The sequence below is a fragment of the Phacochoerus africanus genome, chromosome 1, assembly GCF_016906955.1.
Source record: "Phacochoerus africanus isolate WHEZ1 chromosome 1, ROS_Pafr_v1, whole genome shotgun sequence".
In the NCBI taxonomy this organism is placed as follows: domain Eukaryota; kingdom Metazoa; phylum Chordata; class Mammalia; order Artiodactyla; family Suidae; genus Phacochoerus; species Phacochoerus africanus.
Window position 1 is genome coordinate 107,963,803 of NC_062544.1, and position 19,694 is coordinate 107,983,496.

The 19,694-nt window shown below is 36.8% G+C and overlaps 1 protein-coding gene across 4 annotated transcripts in view; it reads left to right on the forward strand.

Moving 5' to 3' along the window:
* Positions 1–19,694, forward strand: part of TOPAZ1 (testis and ovary specific TOPAZ 1) — a 72,239-nt gene that overhangs the window by 9,805 nt on the left and 42,740 nt on the right. For 3 of the 4 annotated variants that reach the window (XM_047771420.1, XM_047771446.1, XM_047771437.1), the window contains 6 exons: positions 3,984–4,045; positions 5,023–5,147; positions 13,581–13,645; positions 15,574–15,719; positions 17,841–17,926; positions 18,639–18,764. In XM_047771420.1, the coding sequence (XP_047627376.1) occupies positions 3,984–4,045; positions 5,023–5,147; positions 13,581–13,645; positions 15,574–15,719; positions 17,841–17,926; positions 18,639–18,764 (610 nt within the window). The remainder of the gene's footprint in view (positions 1–3,983; positions 4,046–5,022; positions 5,148–13,580; positions 13,646–15,573; positions 15,720–17,840; positions 17,927–18,638; positions 18,765–19,694) is intronic. The other variant, XM_047771429.1, reaches the window with a different exon arrangement.

Here is a 19,694-nt window from a genome sequence, read left to right on the forward strand (position 1 = left end):
GTAAGTAAGTGAATATTGACCACATTCAGCTAGTTAGCATCTTAAGAGGAAGCAATAACATTCTCAATTTTTCTTGGGCAATGTTTCAAGCTTTTTCTGCTAATTATTCTACAGCGATCATCATCAAACTTTTTTGTCAGTTACTATACTAAAGATATATTTTACATTACAACTTGGTACATACTTATGAATATGTAAAACAATAGATTTATAAAAATATTTTCCTTACTACAAGTGATATAGTATCATGTTTTATATTTTGTTCTCTTTTATTTAAAAACTGGTAGTTTGCTGGTGGTCTAGTGGTTGGGATTTGGCACTTTGATTGCTGTATCCCAGATCTGGGAGGTAAGATACCACATCAAGCCGCTGTATACTGCAGCTAAACAAAACAAAACAAAACAAAAACTATTAAATATTGTTCACTTCCTTGAAAAATGTCCTTGTAGAGGATAAACGATGTAATCTGTGCAGTTCTTCGGAAGCCTCTCTTATTCTCTGTCCTTTTTGCTCAGGTCTTCTCTTTTGCTTGCCTGTATTCTGTATCCTCACCCAAGTTTGTTTCTCTCCTTTCCTCCTTCTACCCTTCATTTTTTATTCCCTTTATGATCCATCAAGGCAGAACTCTAACTTTCTACTCCACTAATGCGAAACTGTAAAATATTTATGGGGGTTACAATTTTGTTTATTTTTTAAAATTTAGATGAATTTAAATTTTTTGTCTGTTTCTGTCTCTCAAATTCAAAACAAAACTGAATTACTTCTAACAAGAGTAGCATATGCAATTTTACCTTCCTTGTAAGTTAGTTATTCATAGTAAAAAGCTTTTTACCCTTATAAACTATCTGAGCAATATTAAAAATACCATCGTAATACTTTGACATTAAAGCAGTACACTTGCTATACCTATTTACTTTTTTGAGTTTTTAGCGGGAATAGTCTATGTGTCTGGAGCTATGTCTGTTTATGAATGTAACTTTCAGGATAATAAGAAACCACAGAAACATCCCTCAGTTCTTGTTTGAGTTACCTAATCCTATTCATGCTACTACCTTAACACCTATTACAATTTTTCCTTCCTCTCAATTCTCACACCTATTGTCTTAATTCATAATTCTTCCAGATTATTGCAGTTAGCCCCTGGTTAATCATCCTGAACTCTCGTTGTATCCTCCTCCATAGTAATATTTTGAAACAGAAATCGATCTGCAGAGAGTGCTCCAGTGGCATTCAGCCACCTGAGGATAGAGTCTAAATTGCTTGGCATGGCTTTTTATAGCTCGTGAATGGATCTACATCCACTCTCTTTGGCAGCTATAGTGTTGGTGGGAAGGAAAATGGGGAGAGGCTAATAAAGATAAGCAGAGCAGGCAGCTTACTGTTTCTACAATATTTCATAGGTTTGAATCTTTTTGCATGTGTTTATCTGAAAGTTCCTTTCTTTTCATTCAATTGTTTTTAAAATCACATCTGAGATGTTGTTCTAGGGATTTGTTTGAATAGTTCTCTTGGCATATAGCTCAGTATATTATGTCTGCTTATATGTGCACCTCCTCCTATACCAGATGTTCCTAGACAGGAGAGACGTGTCTTCATGTGGATCTCCCTAGTGTCTGGCTAGGAGGATGTTAGGTGCTAAGTATATGGAGAACAGCTAAACATACGTGGACCTTGTTCTCACAGAGCTTTTAGTCTATCAAGGGAGGCAAATGATCAAGCAAATACAATAAAATGTGATAGAAATGCATGATGTTAAAGGCCTGATCAAAGTGGCATTTAAGGTGACCACTATCGGATGAGTAGTGAAGAAAAGTAGAGAGGGAAGTACTAGCCTATAGGAAGGCCCACAGGCATGTTACAGCTGAGAGGGAGAAGTAATATCCCATGGCTTAGTGTTCAGGTAGCAAGAAATGAAGCTGTAGGATATGCAGAAAACTCAGTTGTGCAAGATTTGTAGATAGGATGACCACAGAACTGATATGAATTGCAAAATTTTGAGAGGGAAATGGGGACCTATTAGTAATTAATAGGCCAGCATAGCAGACATAAACAAATCATCCTAAATAAACTAGAATTCATGGTGAGTTTGAACTTTATCCTACGAGCATATAGATTCACTAAAGGACATTGTAAAGAATTTGATCACATTTACATTTTAAAAATCATAACTCTGGTGAGGAGAATAAATTGGCAGAGAGCCATTGTGATAATTAGACCTGTAAAACCAGAAGCAAGAGTGAATTGTGAGAGGTTTAGTAAGTAAATTTTGCTTAATCAGGTGGGGCAAGGTCAGAGGTAGGAGTTAAGGATGATACCTGGTTTCTCTTGTTTCAAAGGACATTGCATTTCTCTGATCAAAACAGGCAGGATTGAGAAGGGATGTTGGTCATGAGGTCAAATTTAGACATACTTAGTTGGAGATACCTTTGAAATATCGAAATGGAGTTATGCTAGTAGACAGATATGAGTCAGGAGGTGTGAATCAGGGGAGGAGATTTGTATATGTATATGTCTTGTATATATGTACATGTCTTGTTTGTATTTTAATTTTCCCATTCTTACTGTATACTTATGATTAATTTGCAACCTTAGGAGCTTCCCAGGTATGATACGAAACTGCCCCCACTCCCCCCCTCATAATACGTAACTCCCTACATACACACACACACTTGAGGGGGGCAGGGGGAGACCAAAGAAAGAGGTGGACCACTCCAGATTGGTAGGTGACAAGTTTACTAAGCACAGGAATTCTCACAGGGGTCTTGTCTTGGGCAGCAGCATGATGAGTAGATCTTCCATCCAGTCCATCAGAAGTTTAAAAGTTTATGTGGAGGTCTTAACTGGGCTCAGTCATGTATACCATCTGAATGATCTCAGCAACACCTTACTATCTCAAGGCTGTGTCCTTGGGCAGCTCCCAGTGTGGGAAGGCAAGCAGAAGGAATACCTATTCCAAGTATGGGGGAGGGAATGAAGAACCTCACATTGCTTGGGTCCCGCTCATAGTCAGCCAGCAGTCCACTCAGTTACCTTCTCCAACAACTTCTGATTGTTTTTAGGGTTTTTGTTGGGGAAAAATTACTTCATGTTTTCCAAAGACTTCAAAGAATGGTGTATATAAAGTGTTTTATTTTTATTCTTTCTTGGCTAGAAAGTAATACTGAACCAATGAGCAGTTGTAGAACTGTAGGATAAATATAATCAAACCCATTTATTAAATGAATAAATGGTGGGATCATGGGTGTTTATTATATTTTATTCTATGTACTTTTATATTTTTTTTCTAAATTTTAAAAAATGGAATAGTATCTGGGCCATTTGTTTTTGACTGGCTCCTATAGATGTAGTTTTCATTCATTGAGCCTATTCCATTGGCTTTAAGAACATTTTAATTCATTTGATCCTCACAATAACCTCACGGGTAGGTGGTATTCTCATTTGCAGATATGGTTAGGTTCAAAGAAGTTAAATAATTTTGCCACTGTTGACATAGTAAGTGATAGACCAGTATTTGAATCCAGGTTGATCTAACTCTGATCTCTGTAGCTATAACCTTTATACCTTATGTTGTCTGCAGAGACTACAAAAAAAGACCAAACTACTCTCAAACTCTTCCTTTTACATTGGCAGTAAGACGTAAATACACATGCTTGAGAGTACATAAATACACATGCTTGAGAGTAGGAGTTAAATATTATCTTGCGTTTGTATGATACTTTTAAAGTTTTAAGTGGTTGGTATATGTCATCAGTTCTCTCTGAGTAACAGAGTTTGATTGGCAGCCCTCCCTAACAATTGTAGTTAAAGAAAATGTGATTAAAATCAAATGGAGAATCTGCATGTCCCAGGATAGTACTCTGACCTTGGGGGACCTGAGCTGAAGTTCACCAGCTGCTAAAGCTATATGATATATAATGTCTAGAGAAGTGGTTAGTTCTACCAGAATGTGTTATAATGTGTAAGTTCTGTTTACTTTATGATAGAGAACTCCCTGTGCTAGATCCTGGACCAGTGAAGTCAGAGATCTGTGCTTCCTTATCAGCAGGTAAAGTTTGACATTTTTAAAATGTGTAACATTGAAGTATTTTTATATCTCTATTCAGACCTAGTCAAAATGAATTCATATTCATTAACATAAGAAGCTTTTCATTTTAGAGTCTGGTTAACCATGTTTTACAGTTGGTCAGTTTCCTCAATTTTAATTGCCTGGTTGGGAGATCATATTTTGAGAAATTTTCCAGTTGATTATCTAATAAATAACTTTTTAGACTTTATCTACAAAAGATAATTGAACTTAGAAATTTTTTTCTTTTTTTTGCTTTTTAGGGCCACACCCACAGCACATGGAGTTTCCCAGGCTAGGGGTCTCATCGGAGCTACAGCTGCCGGCCTACAACACAGCAACAGCAATGCCAGATCTGAGCCCGGTCTGCGACCTACACCACAGCTCACGGCATCACCGGATCCTTAACCCACTGAGTGAGGCCAGGGATCAAACCCGAAACCTCGTGTTTCCTAGTCAGATTCATTTCCTCCACCACGACAGAAACGCCCAACCTTAGAAAGTTTTGTAGTCTTATTTTAAATTGAAATATGTATTTAAGCTTCACAGCATTTTAAATGAGTCCTTTTTAAAATTTTTTTAATTAACAGATAATTGTAAGTTTGAATAACCAAATCTTTACAGGAAATAACTTAATTTGAACATTAATTTAACTTTGACTTTCAAGCTTTAAAAATATATGGAAAGATAGCTGGACATGATTAAGAAAGATTCTTAAATTTATCTTTATGTCTCAATTTTGTCTCACTGCCAATTCTTTTTATACCATATAATGGAGTTATTTTGGTAGAGAGGGAGGAATAAATGTATAATTTGCTAAAAAGTCTATTTCATATTTGTCACATTGGACTTTAAAAGAGTCATTGAATTCTAACTCATTTTTAGAACAGTCTTTAAATGAGTTGGTTATTTTGTCATTTAAACTTTCTGTTCCACAACTGAATATTGTTTCTTTTCAGCAAATGAGATAAAACATGATTCCAAAGGTGCAAACATTTCCTTAGAAATTACTGATGAGACCTCTGCAAATGAAAAACTGGGAGACATCAGTGAACATACAAAACGTTCAGACTTGGATGAAAAGGTACTAGAGAATCTTTTGCATTTTCTTATTTCGTGGTCCAAACAGTGCTAAGTACAGAAGTTCATCTTAGCAGTGTTGTCAGGTGACAAGTATAACTCCTTCTGATGGAGTTAAAGAATGACATCATTCTGCCCATGAGATATATGGCTTGATGCTTTGTATAAGCACAGAATTAACAGCATTTCACTTGTCTGGGAAAATGGCTATACTGTTTAATTATATATTTAGCTTTTTAGTATCGCGAGGTTCTTCTCATACCTGTGTAAATCTCTCTAAATTGTTACATATCTTCCTGCCTCATTAATTAAACACAAAGTATAGAATATTATTTGATCTTTAAAATTTTAGAATATCATGGTATCTGAGTGCTATGAGTGCAGGTACCAGATGTGGAAGGTATAGGAACTGAAGCTAAATCTAACTTGATGTTGGAGCTTACCACTGGTGTATGATTTGGGGGAAATTGGAGTATAACTTTTGTGCCAGATAATGTGTATGATTGTCTTAACCTTTTGAATAATTTAATTGACTCCTAGGCAACTATTTCATACTTCATATTCCTCCTCATTTGTCCTCAGAGTTTTTGTTTTCTACTTCAAAAAAATTGAAATAGGAGTTCCCGACGTGGAGCAGTGGTTAACGAATCCAACTAGGAACCATGAGGTTGCGGGTTCAGTCCCTGCCCTTGCTCAGTGGGTTAACGATCTGGCATTGCCATGAGCTGTGGTGTAGGTTGCAGACACGGCTCAGATCCCGCGTTGCTGTGGCTCTGGCGTAGGCTGGTGGCTACAGTTCCGATTCGACCCCTAGCCTGGGAACCTCTATATGCTGCGGGAGCGGCCCAAAGAAATATCAAAAAGACAAAAAAAATTTGAAATAACTGGAAAAGAACTTCCTAAGCTCCCACCAGTACATTAGCCCACCTACCTGCATTTATTCCCCAAACTCCAGCTTCACTTCTGTTACAGTGGATGAACAGGCCAACGCTATTCTTTCCACCTGTGTGCTGGAACCCACCTCTCTCTCTCTCAAAGTATAGCTCCAGTAATTCTCCTTTCATTACGTGATGATTCTCTTCAACGTAAGCGTGCTTTTCTCCCATCTTCAAACAAAACCATAAAACCCTTTCATGGTCCCATCAGCTGTCGTGTTTCTCCAAAGCCTTGTCTAGACCTACTATCTCCAGTTTCTTGCCTCCAGTTCCACAGATAGCCACCTTCACGTCCACCAAACTACCCTTCTTAAACTGTCCAGTGACTTCCTCGTTGCTGAATCTAATGGACATAGTTCAGTGTGTGTGTGTGTGTGTGTGTGTGCGCGCGCGCGCGCTTTTTAGGGCCACACCCATGGCATATGGAGGTTCCCAGGCTAGTGGTCCAATCAGAGCTACAGCTGCCGGCCCTATACCACAGCCACAGCAACACGGGATCCTTAACCCACTGAGCAAGGCCAGGGATCAAACGCGCAACCTCATGTTTCCTAGTCTGATTCATTTCTGCTGCACCACAATGGGAACTCCAGTTCAGTCTTAATCTTACCTAACCTACCACCAGTATTTAACAGTTGATCATACTTTCCTTGAAACATTTTTTTCACGTGACTTTTAGCATAAACATACATGCCTGGTTTCCATTTGTCTGCGACTTCCCCGTTGGTTTTGCTGGTCTCTCCTGATCTCTCTGACTTCTGTATGTTGCAGTGACCCAGTGCCTAGACCATGAATCTGTTCTTTTTACCATCTAGATATGCTAATTAGGTGGTCTCATTCAACTCATTGCATTGGATGCCATCTGTGCACTAAGACTCTCAAATTGTTATCTCCAGTTTGAACTTATGTGAACTGCAGATCTTTATGTCTAGTACCTAGTTGATTTTGCCACTTGGGTGTCCAATTAGGCATCTCACACTTAACATGTTCAGAACTGAACTCCTCTTATATATCCCCTTCCCTAACATAAACCAGGCCTTCCTGTATTTTTCCCCTTCTCTATTAATGGCAACTTCATCCTTTATAAATTACTTAGGGTCAAGACCTCGGATTTCCTTTCTTCTTCTCTCACTCCATATCCATACTGTAAGGAAATCCTGCCGTCTATACCTTCAGCTGATGTTTAGAAACTGTCGACTTTTCATCCCTCCCACCCACACCACTTAGGCTAAGGCCAGCCTAGTATCATCTCCTGCTGAATTATTGCAGTATCCTCCTAATAGATCTCCAGCTTCTCATATTGTCCTCTTGTAGGTTATTCTCAACATAGTGTAAGTTAGATCATGTTATTCTCTGTTTCATACTCTCTGATGGCTGTAATATTCAGATTCATAGGCACAGTCCTACTGAGACCTACGTAGCCCTGTATCTGTTCCCTCTGCCCATTCCTCACCTGTTACCTCTCTGATCTCTTTGATTACTCTCCTTATCTATCTTAATCTGACCACATTAGCCTTCTTGCTGTTCATGGAACAGTATGGGCTTTCTCCCACTTTAAGGCCTTTGTCCTTGCCATTTATCTCCTAAAAAAATGATATAGCTGACTTTTCTTATTTCCTGCACATCTTTACTGAAATTTTATGTTCTCAGACCTCTGAGAGGTTTATGTTCTCAGAGAGACATCTGAGAGGTTTTAGGTTGGCATCCAACCTAAAATTCCAGTGTTTTTCCTTTGGCCAACATTTCATATCCCTCTTCTTGTAGTTGTCGTGATCTAACATCCTATATACATTTACTTAAGTTTATTTCAGTCTCCTCCTGCTAGAATGAAACTCTATGAAGACAAGGATTTTTGTCCATTTTGCGCACAAATGAATCTTTAGCACCGAGCAGTCACTGATTCAGAGTGATAACACAAAATGATTGTTGAGTGAATATTGAATGTGAGCTTCATTTGAAAATAGTCTGTAAGTGCTAGAAGTGTCCTATAACATGAATAAAATATCACCAGATATTTGCTTAATGGTTTGATAGTAACAGTCAGTAAGTATTGAGGCTTTGTTAAATGCCAGTCAGCCACTTCTAGAGACCTAGCACTATTTATCTTATCTGTATAATAAAAACTCTTATTCAAGAGTTCCCCAAACCACCCTCAGGTTCAGTGATTTGCTAGAAGAACTCGTAAAGCTCTTCAAAGCTTTTATAGTCAAGGTTACAGTTTATGACAGTGAAATAGTACAAATTAAAATCAGTTGAAAGTCACATAGGGCAGAGTGCAGAAGAAATTGGGCACAAGCTTCCAGTTGTTCTCTCCCAATAGAGTCATATGGATATTGCTTACTTCTCCCAAGAGTGATCTATGGTGACACACAGAATGTTGTCAGCCAGGGGGACTTGCCTAAACCCTGGTCAGGGTTCTTATTGGGGTTGGTCATAGCAGACATGGCTGACCACCTGTGTGACTGACCCTAGTCACTCAGTCTTCAGTCCCTCTAAAGGTCAAGCTGATTCCTCATGGCTCGAGGCTTCCATCACAAATCACATTGTTATCCTAGACTATCTGGAGTGGCTCAAGGCCTCTATCATAAGCTATGCTGTTAGCATACATTATCTGGTATGATCCCAGACCCCCAGGCAAACAAAGACAGACTAATCAAGCAATATATGCAAAGGGCTATTCTGCTTAAAGCTGAAGAAAACTCAGTTCTACAAGGATAGATTTTAGGAGATGTTTGCCAGAATTCATTGAGTTCTTAACGCTATAAATATTTTAAATATATAGACTATTTTCAATATTAGCTCTTCTAAAAATAGTCTATAGGAGTTCCTGCTGTGGTGCACTGGGATCAGTGGCATCTCTGCAGCGCCATTTTGCAGGTTCGATCCCCTGCCCAGCACAGTGGGTTAAAGGATCTGGCATTGGCATAGTTGCATCATAGGTTGCAACTGTGGCTCGGATCTGATCCCTGGCCTGGAAACTCCGTATGCCATGGAGAAACCAAAAAAATTTTTAAAAATCCACAAAATCATTTAGCTGCTTCCTAGCATGGTACTGTTTCTTGGATTTGTTTAAGGGAAGGGGAATGATACTTTTATTCTTCCAATACCATGGTAAGCTTCACAGTACCAACTCTAGAAAATACATGACCTTGTCAATAATATTTAAGATATCTAGCCCCCAAATCTAGGAAATAACAAACTCTCTTTCACCTTAGATTTTAGGAACTTTAGATGGTTAATAGGTTGATTTATAGGATATATGCCCAGTTTATCGCTTTCCTGCTTTTATGTAGGTTTTCTGTGAATTTTTAGAAATGCTTCCTTATACATGTATATAAAATAAATGTACATGTATATAAATACATGTATATAAAATAAATGTACATGTATATAAAATAAATGTACATGTATATAAATACATGTATATAAAGTAAATGTACATGTATATAAATACATGTATATAAAATACACATGTATGTAAATACATGTGTATAAAATACACATGTATATAAATACACATGTATATAAAATACACATGTATATAAATACACATGTATATAAAATACACATGTATATATGCATAGATAGGTAGATAATTCCTGCCTTTTCCACAGGCCTTATTTTTTCTTTCTCAAGTATCAGTTATATCCAGAATCCATATTTAACAATTTTTAGGTTTGCCGTGCTAGTGATTGCTTAATGATTCTAGTTTTGAGCCTCAAATAGTTAAAATGCTAGTGTACTTTTTAATTTTTATTTTGAAACAATTGTTAATTCACAGGAACTTGCAAAAGTAGTTCTTTCCCTATAATTACATCTTAAGGCACGATAACATAAGCAGAAATTTGATATTAGCACAATGAATGTACTAGTAGTTTGTGCATTTTATCAAGTGTGCCAGTCTTTTCTACCACTGCAATCAAGATAATTATTCCATCACTACAAAGATATTCTTTGTTCGTTCTATCCCTTAGTCACACCTCCCTTCTAGCCCCTGACATCTGTAACCTTAGCAACCATTAATATTTTTTCCATCTCTGTAATTTTGGTATTTTGAAATAAATGCCCAGGTCTACAATTATTGGGCTGTCTGGTAATTGCATGCTTAGGTTTTAACTTGGGTGGACTCACCCTCCAGATTACTCCCCTGTGGTATCAGGCAGTTGAAATATTTATTCAGTTATTTTAGTCTTTGCTGGGCTGTTTGGAGTCTGCCTTACAAAGTGTAGTTCGAGAGTCAGCTAGAGATTTGGACTGTGTTTGAGGCAGATTTGGGAGCTTGCTCTCTTAGACTTTTTCCTTTCCAGGATTCATTCCCAACCTCACTTCCCAGTTTCTGACTGCCCTAAACTCTCTCTCTTGGTTTGTTGTATCAGTAGTGCAAAATTGACCTTCCCAAGTGGTTTCACCTAAGGCCTGCCTTCAAGATTCAAGCCATTAAAACAGGATTATTACTCAGTGTTGTTCTGGCTTTCCCTCCAGATTCTGCCTACGCTTCAAATCCCTCCAGTATTTTTAGGCAGAGATTTTTTACATGTTGTCTAGGGTTTATAGTTGTTAACTACAGAAGGATTAGTCTGATAAGAGATACTTATTTGCCATTTCTCAAAGTAGACCTGTTGTGTATTCTTTTTAATTTTATGTAAGTGGTAGCATACCATTCTTTATCTTTTGTAACTTTAATACCTAATGGAGATTGTTTCCTTTCCATGAATGTAATGATGCTCTGTTTTTATAATTATACAATTATCTACTATATGGGCACACTCTATTCTACAAGTTCCGCTATTGATGGATACTTGGTTCGTTTCCATTTTTTGCTATTTTAACATTGTTGCATTATGCATCCTTGAGCATAAGGCATTTTGCATATGTGCAAGCATTTTCTGTATTAATTCTTAGAAGTAGAATTTTCAAATTGCCCTACATAGAGATTGCTTGAGATTTCAGATTGCTTTGACTTATACTTCCAACAACACTGTATGAGAGTGACAGTTTTCTCCCCCACACACTCACCAACTCAATATTAAAATTTTTTATTTTTGTCCATCTTTACATTTTTTACAAATGACTTTTAGTTTGCTTTTCTCTTATGAGTCTAGTTAAGCATCTTTTAGTATGTGTAAAAGCCATTTACATTTTCTTCTGTGAACTTTTTTATTCTTTTGCCCATTTTTCTTCTGGGATTCTTTAATTTGTAGGAACTTTTCATATATTAAAACATATTTGTTCTTTACTTTTTCTTGTTTTTCATTAGTATTTGATTTGTCTTAGGATCTTTTTACCTTGAAGGAGCTTTTATTTAGTCAAATGTATCAGTTTTATTTTGTGATATTTGAGTTAAGTATATGTAGAGAAATCTTCCCCATTTTAGGATTAAAAATTTTTGACCATATCTTTTTCTAGTACTTTTTTTGTTTATTAATTTTTTTTTATCAATGTAAGTCTAAATTTGATTTTTGGGAGAAAGAATGTAGAAAAAATGTAACCTGGAGTGGCGCAGTGGTTAACGAATCCGACTAGGAACCATTAGGTTGCGGGTTCGATCCCTGCCCTTGCTCAGTGGGTTAAGGATCCGCGTTGCCATGAGCTGTGGTGTGGGTCGCAGACGTGGCTCGGATCCCGCGTTGCTGTGGCTCTGGTGTAGGCCGGTGGCAACAGCTCCCATTAGACCCCTAGCCTGGGAACCTCCATATGCCGTGGGAACGGCTCAAGGAAAAGGCAAAAAGACAAAAAAAAAAAAGTAACCTTTCTGTTTTTATTTTGACAGATGGCTTTTGTGTATTTTGTATTCTCTTAGTATATGAAAATATTTAAAAGTTTGTGTTCAAACCAATTGATACCGAAATTCATGGTATCTTCCTTCGGTGTCATGCTTAGGCTTTCTTGACTCTCCAAATTATGTAAACACTCACCTTTATTTTATTTCTGATACTTTTAGTATTTTTAATATTTAAATCTTTAATGAACCTAAAGTATTTTGGCATATGATGATGGTACCAAACTTAGTTCCCATCCAATTAACTAAGCTATTGTTCTCCTGCTATCGAATCATTTCCTCACAAATTTCAAGCACTGTCTTTAATATTTTCTTTTTTCTTTTTTTGTCTTTTGTTGTTGTTATTGTTGTTGTTGTTGTTGTTGCTATTTCTTGGGCCGCTCCCACGGCATATGGAGGTTCCCAGGCTAGGGGTCGAATCGGAGCTGTAGCCACCGGCCTACGCCAGAGCCACAGCAACGCGGGATCCGAGCCACGTCTGCTACCTACACCACAGCTCAGGGCAACGCCGGATCGTTAACCCACTGAGCAAGGGCAGGGACCGAACCCGCAACCTCATGGTTCCTAGTCGGATTCGTTAACCACTGCACCACGACGGGAACTCCAATATTTTCAATTTTTTTGTATCAGATGATTACTTCTTTTTTGTATCATTAATTGCTCAGGTCCTGTACCAATTCCATACAGTTGATTATTTGAAAAATATAAATAGTATGGAAAGCTTGCTTTTAAAAATACTAAGATGTATTATAAATATAATATATAGTTGGCTGTTCTTATATTTTTCTAAGAAAGCTTTAAACTCACATTGTAAAATCGTTTATTTAATGTGTAAAATAATTTGGGGAGAGTTAACAGTTGTACCTTTAATATTGTCATCCAGGAACACAGTATATTGTTCTGTTTGTTAATGTTTCATGTTTCTCAGTTGATTTTTGTAGTGTTCTTCCTAAAGATTGTAATTGTCTATACAGTGTGTACCATTATTGTAAAATAAGATTATGTACTTTAAAAAGACTAGGAAGATATAAAGTAAGGCGTTAAATGGATATCTTCGCCTTCCAAATGATGGGTGATTTAGGATTTACTTTCTTGGTGTGTGTTTTTTCAAAAGTCTAGTAATTGAATGTGTATAACTTTCTTATAATTAGAAAATCACAGTTCTCAAAACGTTAATTGTAAAGTGTTATAAGTATATTGATGTTTTAAATACAAGTATTTTAATGAAAAATAAATTTATGTTCATAAATACCACCTAAAAATAAAAATTACAGCTTTTTTTTTCCTGAATGAAAAGAGAAATCACTTGAATTGTCCTTAACAATTTGAAATAATTTAAAAATAATATTGGATGCTAGGAAAATTGATTTACATTAGTTTTTCTCAACAGTGGAAACCTTAAAATTAATATTCAGTGGTTTTTTTTGTTTGTTTGTTTGTTTGTTTGTTTGTTTTTGGCCATGCCTGCAGCATATGGAAATTCCTGGGCCAAGGATCGAACCTTTGCCACAGTAGTGGCAACATCTGATCCTTAACCTGCTATACTACGAGAGAACTCTAATGTTCAGTATTTTAAAGAATATGGTGTAGAATTGTTTTCTGTGTTGGCCTTAAGCCTAGTTATTCAATTAACACCTAATACGTTGTGATCTGGTAAGCCTCAGAGCCTAATAATAGGGAATGCAGAGATATTCACTTACATTTTTTAATCATAATCTCTCTACAGTGTAGATTTTCAGACCAGGTGACTATTCAAGCCGAAAAAGAAAATATTTATGAAGTTTGCAAAAGGTCCGTAACATTTTTAATGTTAAAGTAATCATTCATGTAATTTGTATCTTGAGTATGTTTTTTATTCTCTACTGTATGTGCTTGAGCTACTATGCCATAAACAATACATGGGCATAATCTAATTAATGTGTCAGGTGTATCTAGATGTCAGGGGTATTGTAAGTACCTTAAAGCTGTCACTAAGTATTTTGAGCCATTAAAATATTTTTTGAGGAAGGAATAAGGAATAGCGATAAAAGAAAAAATGATGTGTGTGTGTGACTTATGAAGGTAAGAGTAACTGAAATCAGATGAACATTGCCATTTGCAGGTATATGTCTGCGCTCATTAGTACTAAGTGTTACAGTATACGCACTAAAACATATACAGGTACCAAATTTAGATTTGGAGGATACCTAGGAGGTCATCTGATCCACGCCCACTCCCATTTTTCTGTTGAGGCAAGTCACAGTCAGGTCAGGTAACAAATATGATCCTTGGAGAGCAGCATCCTGTGGGAACTTGTCAGAAATGTAAATTATTTGGTCCCACCACTGACCTACAGAATCAGAAACTGGGGAAATGGAGCCTGTCAATCTGTGTCTCAAAAGGTGACCAGCTAATCAAGCTCCCTGCCCAAGTTTAAGAACCATCATGTTAAAGAAAATCTTAGGTAAGAATTAGATTGGCATACAAGCACAATATGAGTCATGACCATTTGAAGATCTTAAAGAAAAGTACAAAATTAACTTTTTTTTCCCAATCAAAAGCATTTTGCTTACAGACTAAATAGTTTCAGCCTGCAGAGTTTTGTGATCACCTTGACTCTGCCATAGTGACCAGAAGTGTGATATTGGGCAAGTCAGTACGTTACCCTAGATTTCATCATCCAATCAAAATAAAGGAACTTTACTAGATAATCTTTTCCATCTACAGAAGTAATTCCTATTTCTTTGTTTTTTGTTACTTCTTGTTTTGTTTTATGTGGAGGGGGGTTATGTTCATTGCATGTATCAATGATATCATAAGTTAGGAAAGAAGCAAATATCTTTGTGTGAAATTTTTAAACTTCAGTGCTACTAAGTTCCACATGTTATAAGAGTTGACCCCTCTTGTTATGATTTTTACTTCTCTCTGGCCCTGGGAACCTCAGCTGAAAAACCTTATTAGAATTTTTTTTAAGGTAAAATAATATCTAAGTGAGGATATAAGTCTTTCTTCGAAAAAGCAAATTCATTTATATCTGTTAGCTCTGAGGTACTTTCCACCCTTCCCCTTGCTTAAGTTACTTATTTTCCTAGGTAAGCGACCTCCAGATTAAGTATTTTTTTATTTGGCTCTCTTGGATCTCATATATTAGAATATAGTCAAGACTGTTTAAATCAGCAGCCCAGAACAATGTATTTCTTTACTTTCTTCCTGAAGGAGGGTATCAAGTACATGTATAAATTTATTATATATACTTGTACTGAAGAATAACATAATTCGTTTATTTTTTGTACTATTAATAGAATCATTGGGTTATGTTTTCTGGATTTGGACCGTAGTCCAGTTCTCCATCTGGCATGATCAGAGAAAGTTTACTCTTGGAGTTCCCTGATGGCCTAATGGGTTAAGGATCTGGCATTGTAACTGATGTGTGTGGGATTGATCCCTAGCACCGGAACTTCCACATGCCATGGGCACAGCCAAAAAATAGTTTGCTCTAGTTTCAATCCCAGCACCCCAACTCCTTCCGCTACCCCAGCCATTTATCAGGTATTGGTTTTCTAGTTAAGAAGTCAGAAACAAACTATTGAAGATGTTAAAGAATCATAGTATATGATAAAGCATACAGCATAGTATATAGAATATACATATCACTAGGTTGCTTTTCTACCTACTTGATCTTATTACTTTAATGTTTTTAGAATAAATTTAAATTCTGACTGCTTTTTCTGCTCACACAGTAGCGATTCTAAAAATACAGAGCTTCTGGTTGGTGACTTTCACTTAGCAGCACTGGGTCCCAAACCTCTGTGTTTATCAGTGCCAGTGCCACCTTTGGATCTCATTGCTCGTCAGGAAGACACACTACTGAAGCCCTGGATGAATGGTACGATTTTCTTAATAAAATTTCTTGGCTTTTGATTATATAGAAATGATACAGGAGATATTTCCACAAAAATAAAAAGTTAAAAAAATTGAAACAAGTATAAAATATGTTAAGATTAGAAGGTTTGTGTACCTTTAGTTAGTACTTTCTTTTTTTTTTTTTTTTGTCTTTTTGCCATTTCTTGGGCCGCTCCCACGGCATATGGAGGTTCCCAGGCTAGGGGTCGAATTGGAGCTGTAGCCACTGGCCTCCGCCAGAGCCACAGCAATGCGGGATCCAAGCTGCGTCTGCAACCTACACCACAGCTCACGGCCACGCCAGATCCTCAACCCATTGAGCAAGGGCAGGGACCGAACCCGCAACCTCATGGTTCCTAGTCGGATTCATTAACCACTGCGCCATGACGGGAACTCCCTAGTTAGTATTTTTGATGGAACAAATTCTGAGCTATATATTGTGTGATCATGGTAGTATAGGTGGATTATAGTTTATACCTAAAATATCCATATGTTAGTTCAGTGTTTAGAAATTTAGATGTACTTTAGAATTTGTGTCAATTTTTTGATAACTCATAGTGCTGTGAATAAAACAAGCTAGATTGAAGAAGGAATTTAGAAACAATAAAATCCCCTTGTGTAGCTCACACTTAATTCTTCCCATTATTGACCCATGCCACCTGGTATAGTATACTATAGCAGCAAGTATACATATTTTATCTTAAAAAGCTTTGCAGGTTTTGTAATGAAAATTACTGCAAAGCTATGCAGAAAAAACCTCAATTTGTCCCAAATTATATCTGGATGCTGCCAAAGTGAAAAATGAAATTATTTAAGACAAAAGCATTTCCATTTGTTTTTGATTTATTTTCTTTTATCGGCCGCCCCACGGCATATGGAGTTCCCAGGCCAGGAATCAGATCAGAGCCGCAGTTGTGACCTATGCCACACTTGTGGCAATTTCAGGTCCTTAACCCACTGCACTGGGTCGAGAATTGAACCTACATTCTGGTGCTGCAGAGATGCCACCAATCCTGTTGTGCTGCAGCAGGAATTCCAGTTTTCATTTGTTTTATATTGAGGAAAAAAATCATTTTTAAATGTCCAGAGTCTCATTTTAAAAGACCAACATTAAGGGATAATGATGCCTGGTGTAGTAGTCAGCTTGGGCTGCCATAATAAAACACCACAGATGGGGTGGCTTAAATAAACAGATACTCATTTCACAGTTCTGGAGGCCAGATGCCCAAGATCAAGGTCCTGGTATGGTTCAGTTTCTGGCTCTCTTTCTGGCTTACGAAAACAGCCTTTTTGCTAAGTCTTCACATGGCTTTTTCTGGTGCATGTGCATGGAGAGAAAAAAAAAAAAACCTTTTGTAAGGATGCTAATTTTGTCAGATCAGGGCCTCATTTTTGTAACCCCATTTAACCTTAATTATTTCCATAAAAGGCCCTGACTCCAAATGTAGTCAGATTGGCTTAAAGCTTCAACATATGAATTAGGTGGGAGAGAAAACATAGTTCAATCCATAGCACCTGGGTTTGTCAGTAGTTTTCTTCCGTAAGAAAGGTTTATTGCATGTAATATTTGTCTTAGAGACAATCATTTGAATATAATACTCAGTGCTGCTATATAAGACTTTTAAGAAAGTATCTTCAGTTTATAATGAATGTAAAACGTTAAAATTCAGGAGTTCCTCCTGTGGCACAGTGAGTTAAGAATCCAACTGCAGCAGCTCAGGTTGCTGCAGAGGCACAGGTTCTATCCATAGCCCAACACAGGTAGGTTAAAGAATCTGGTGTTGCCATAGCCATGACATAGGTCACTGCAACTTGGATTTAGTCCCTGGCCTGGAAATTTTCATGTACCGTGGGTACAGCCATTTTAAAAAGCAATAATAAAAAAAATTAAAAATAAAATGTTAAATTTAGACTTAGAAATCCTTAAGGAACACCTAAGATGTAAATCACTCTGTATTTCACAGGAGCATACTGTTGCATCGGTCTGCAAATTGAGCATAAGTAGTCCAAAATGAAACTTTAAGTAGTGGTCATGTGTTTCATTGCTATGAAGGAAATAAGTTATAACAAATTAGAGTATAACGTCATTCTTAATCATTTCTAGATTTCAGATTTCCAGGAAAACATTCTCTCCTAAAGCTGCAGAATTCTGACATTTATGAACTATTTAAGAGGGAAAAAACTGTGGGGGTAAGTTCCCCCATTTAAAAAAATAGTAATGGTCTAAAAAGCATATATTTGGGGGCTTTGGTTATATTTCCCTATCATTTTTAAGCAGTTCTGGACATTTCATGGATTTTAATTGGGAATTGATGGTAAGGGGCAGAAAATGATTAGTAATTCGGAGGATATTCACAAACAAGAGATTTCAGGTGGACAGGTGGGTGGTGGGATATCCAGAACATCATGTACTGGATGAATGGTTCCCTGTGATGGAGAAAGCTAGCAATTGATGGGAAAAGCTTGTTGTAAACAGCTTTCACTCATTGCCTTTTTAAACCATTAATCAGAAAAGGTAAGGAAAACTTTGGTTCTAGTAAATGCATCTGAAACATGCATATTATAATAGAATTAACTTGTTATAAAAGTAAAAAGGACCTGAACATGAGCAGGAAGAGGGAATGTATAAACCTTTAGAAACCTACAAAGTAAAACAGTAGTAATTTTAATTGAATATAAAAGTTTTACATTAAACAAAATTTTAAACATTCAGACACTTTAAATTGATTTTTTCATTATTTTTAAAAATGCAAATTGGTTGGAGTTATTTTTACCAAGTTGGCAAGCAAATTATCTTGATACTGCTTTGAATATATAGTATTTCTGCTTCAAATGCTTTTTCACATTATTGTAGTAAGTGTTTTACAATTAATACAGAAAGGAAATCTGTCTAATTTTCTAGGTGTTCCAGAAGCCCCTTGGGTTGATGATACCCCATAGATATTGCAAATTTCATTTTAATACATTACGTGGCTGTGAGCGATCACAGTGCAAGTTTGCTCACGTGCCTGAGCAAGGGGATGAAAAGGTAAAATATGTTAAGTCTTCGAAGTAGAAATTGTTTTAATAAGCATCTCGGTCACACATTTTAATTCAGATTTTCATCATTCCTAATAGATGAGCTCTACCTGGTTTATATAAATGGAATCATACAATCAGTATTCTTTTGTTTCTGGCTTCTTTTGCTCAGTAGTATTGAGTCATCTCTGGGTTTTTTTTTTTTTTAATTAATTGTAGAAATTTCCTTCTCATATAAAATTGAATATTCTGTTGTACAAATACATCAAAATCTATTTTATTGATAAATACTACTTTTGGTGGGTGGTTTCTAAATTTGATAAATAAAATACTGAAACTCCCGGCATTCTGCATGTCATTTGTTGAACATTTGTACACATTTCAATGGGTTATACTTAAAACTGGAATTAATGGGTCAGAGGGTTTGCATGTGTTCAACTTTAGTAGATACTGCTGGACGGATTTCCAAAGTGGTTTACCAAATTGCACTCTCACCAGCAATGTCTTGAGAGTTCTGGTTACCTCACATCCTTACTAGCTCTTGGTATTAGCAGTCTTTCAATTGAAGCCATTCTGATAGGTGGGAAATGATACTCCTTCCCTGATGGTTGATGAAGTTTGAGCATCTTTTATTTATTTTATTTTATTTTTCTGCTTTTTAGGGCCATACCTGCAGCATATGGACGTTCCCAGGCTAGGGATTGAATCAGAACTACAGCTGTCGGCCTGTGCCACAGCAGCAACAACGCAGGATCTGAGCCACATCTGCAACCTACACCACAGCTCACGGCAACACTGGATCCTTAACCCACTGAGCAAGGCTGGGGATCAAATCCGCGTCCTCATGGATCCTAGTCACATTCATTACTGCTGAGCCACGACAGGAATTCCAGGAGTTGAGCATCTTTTACAACATTTATTGGATTTTTGAATATCCCCT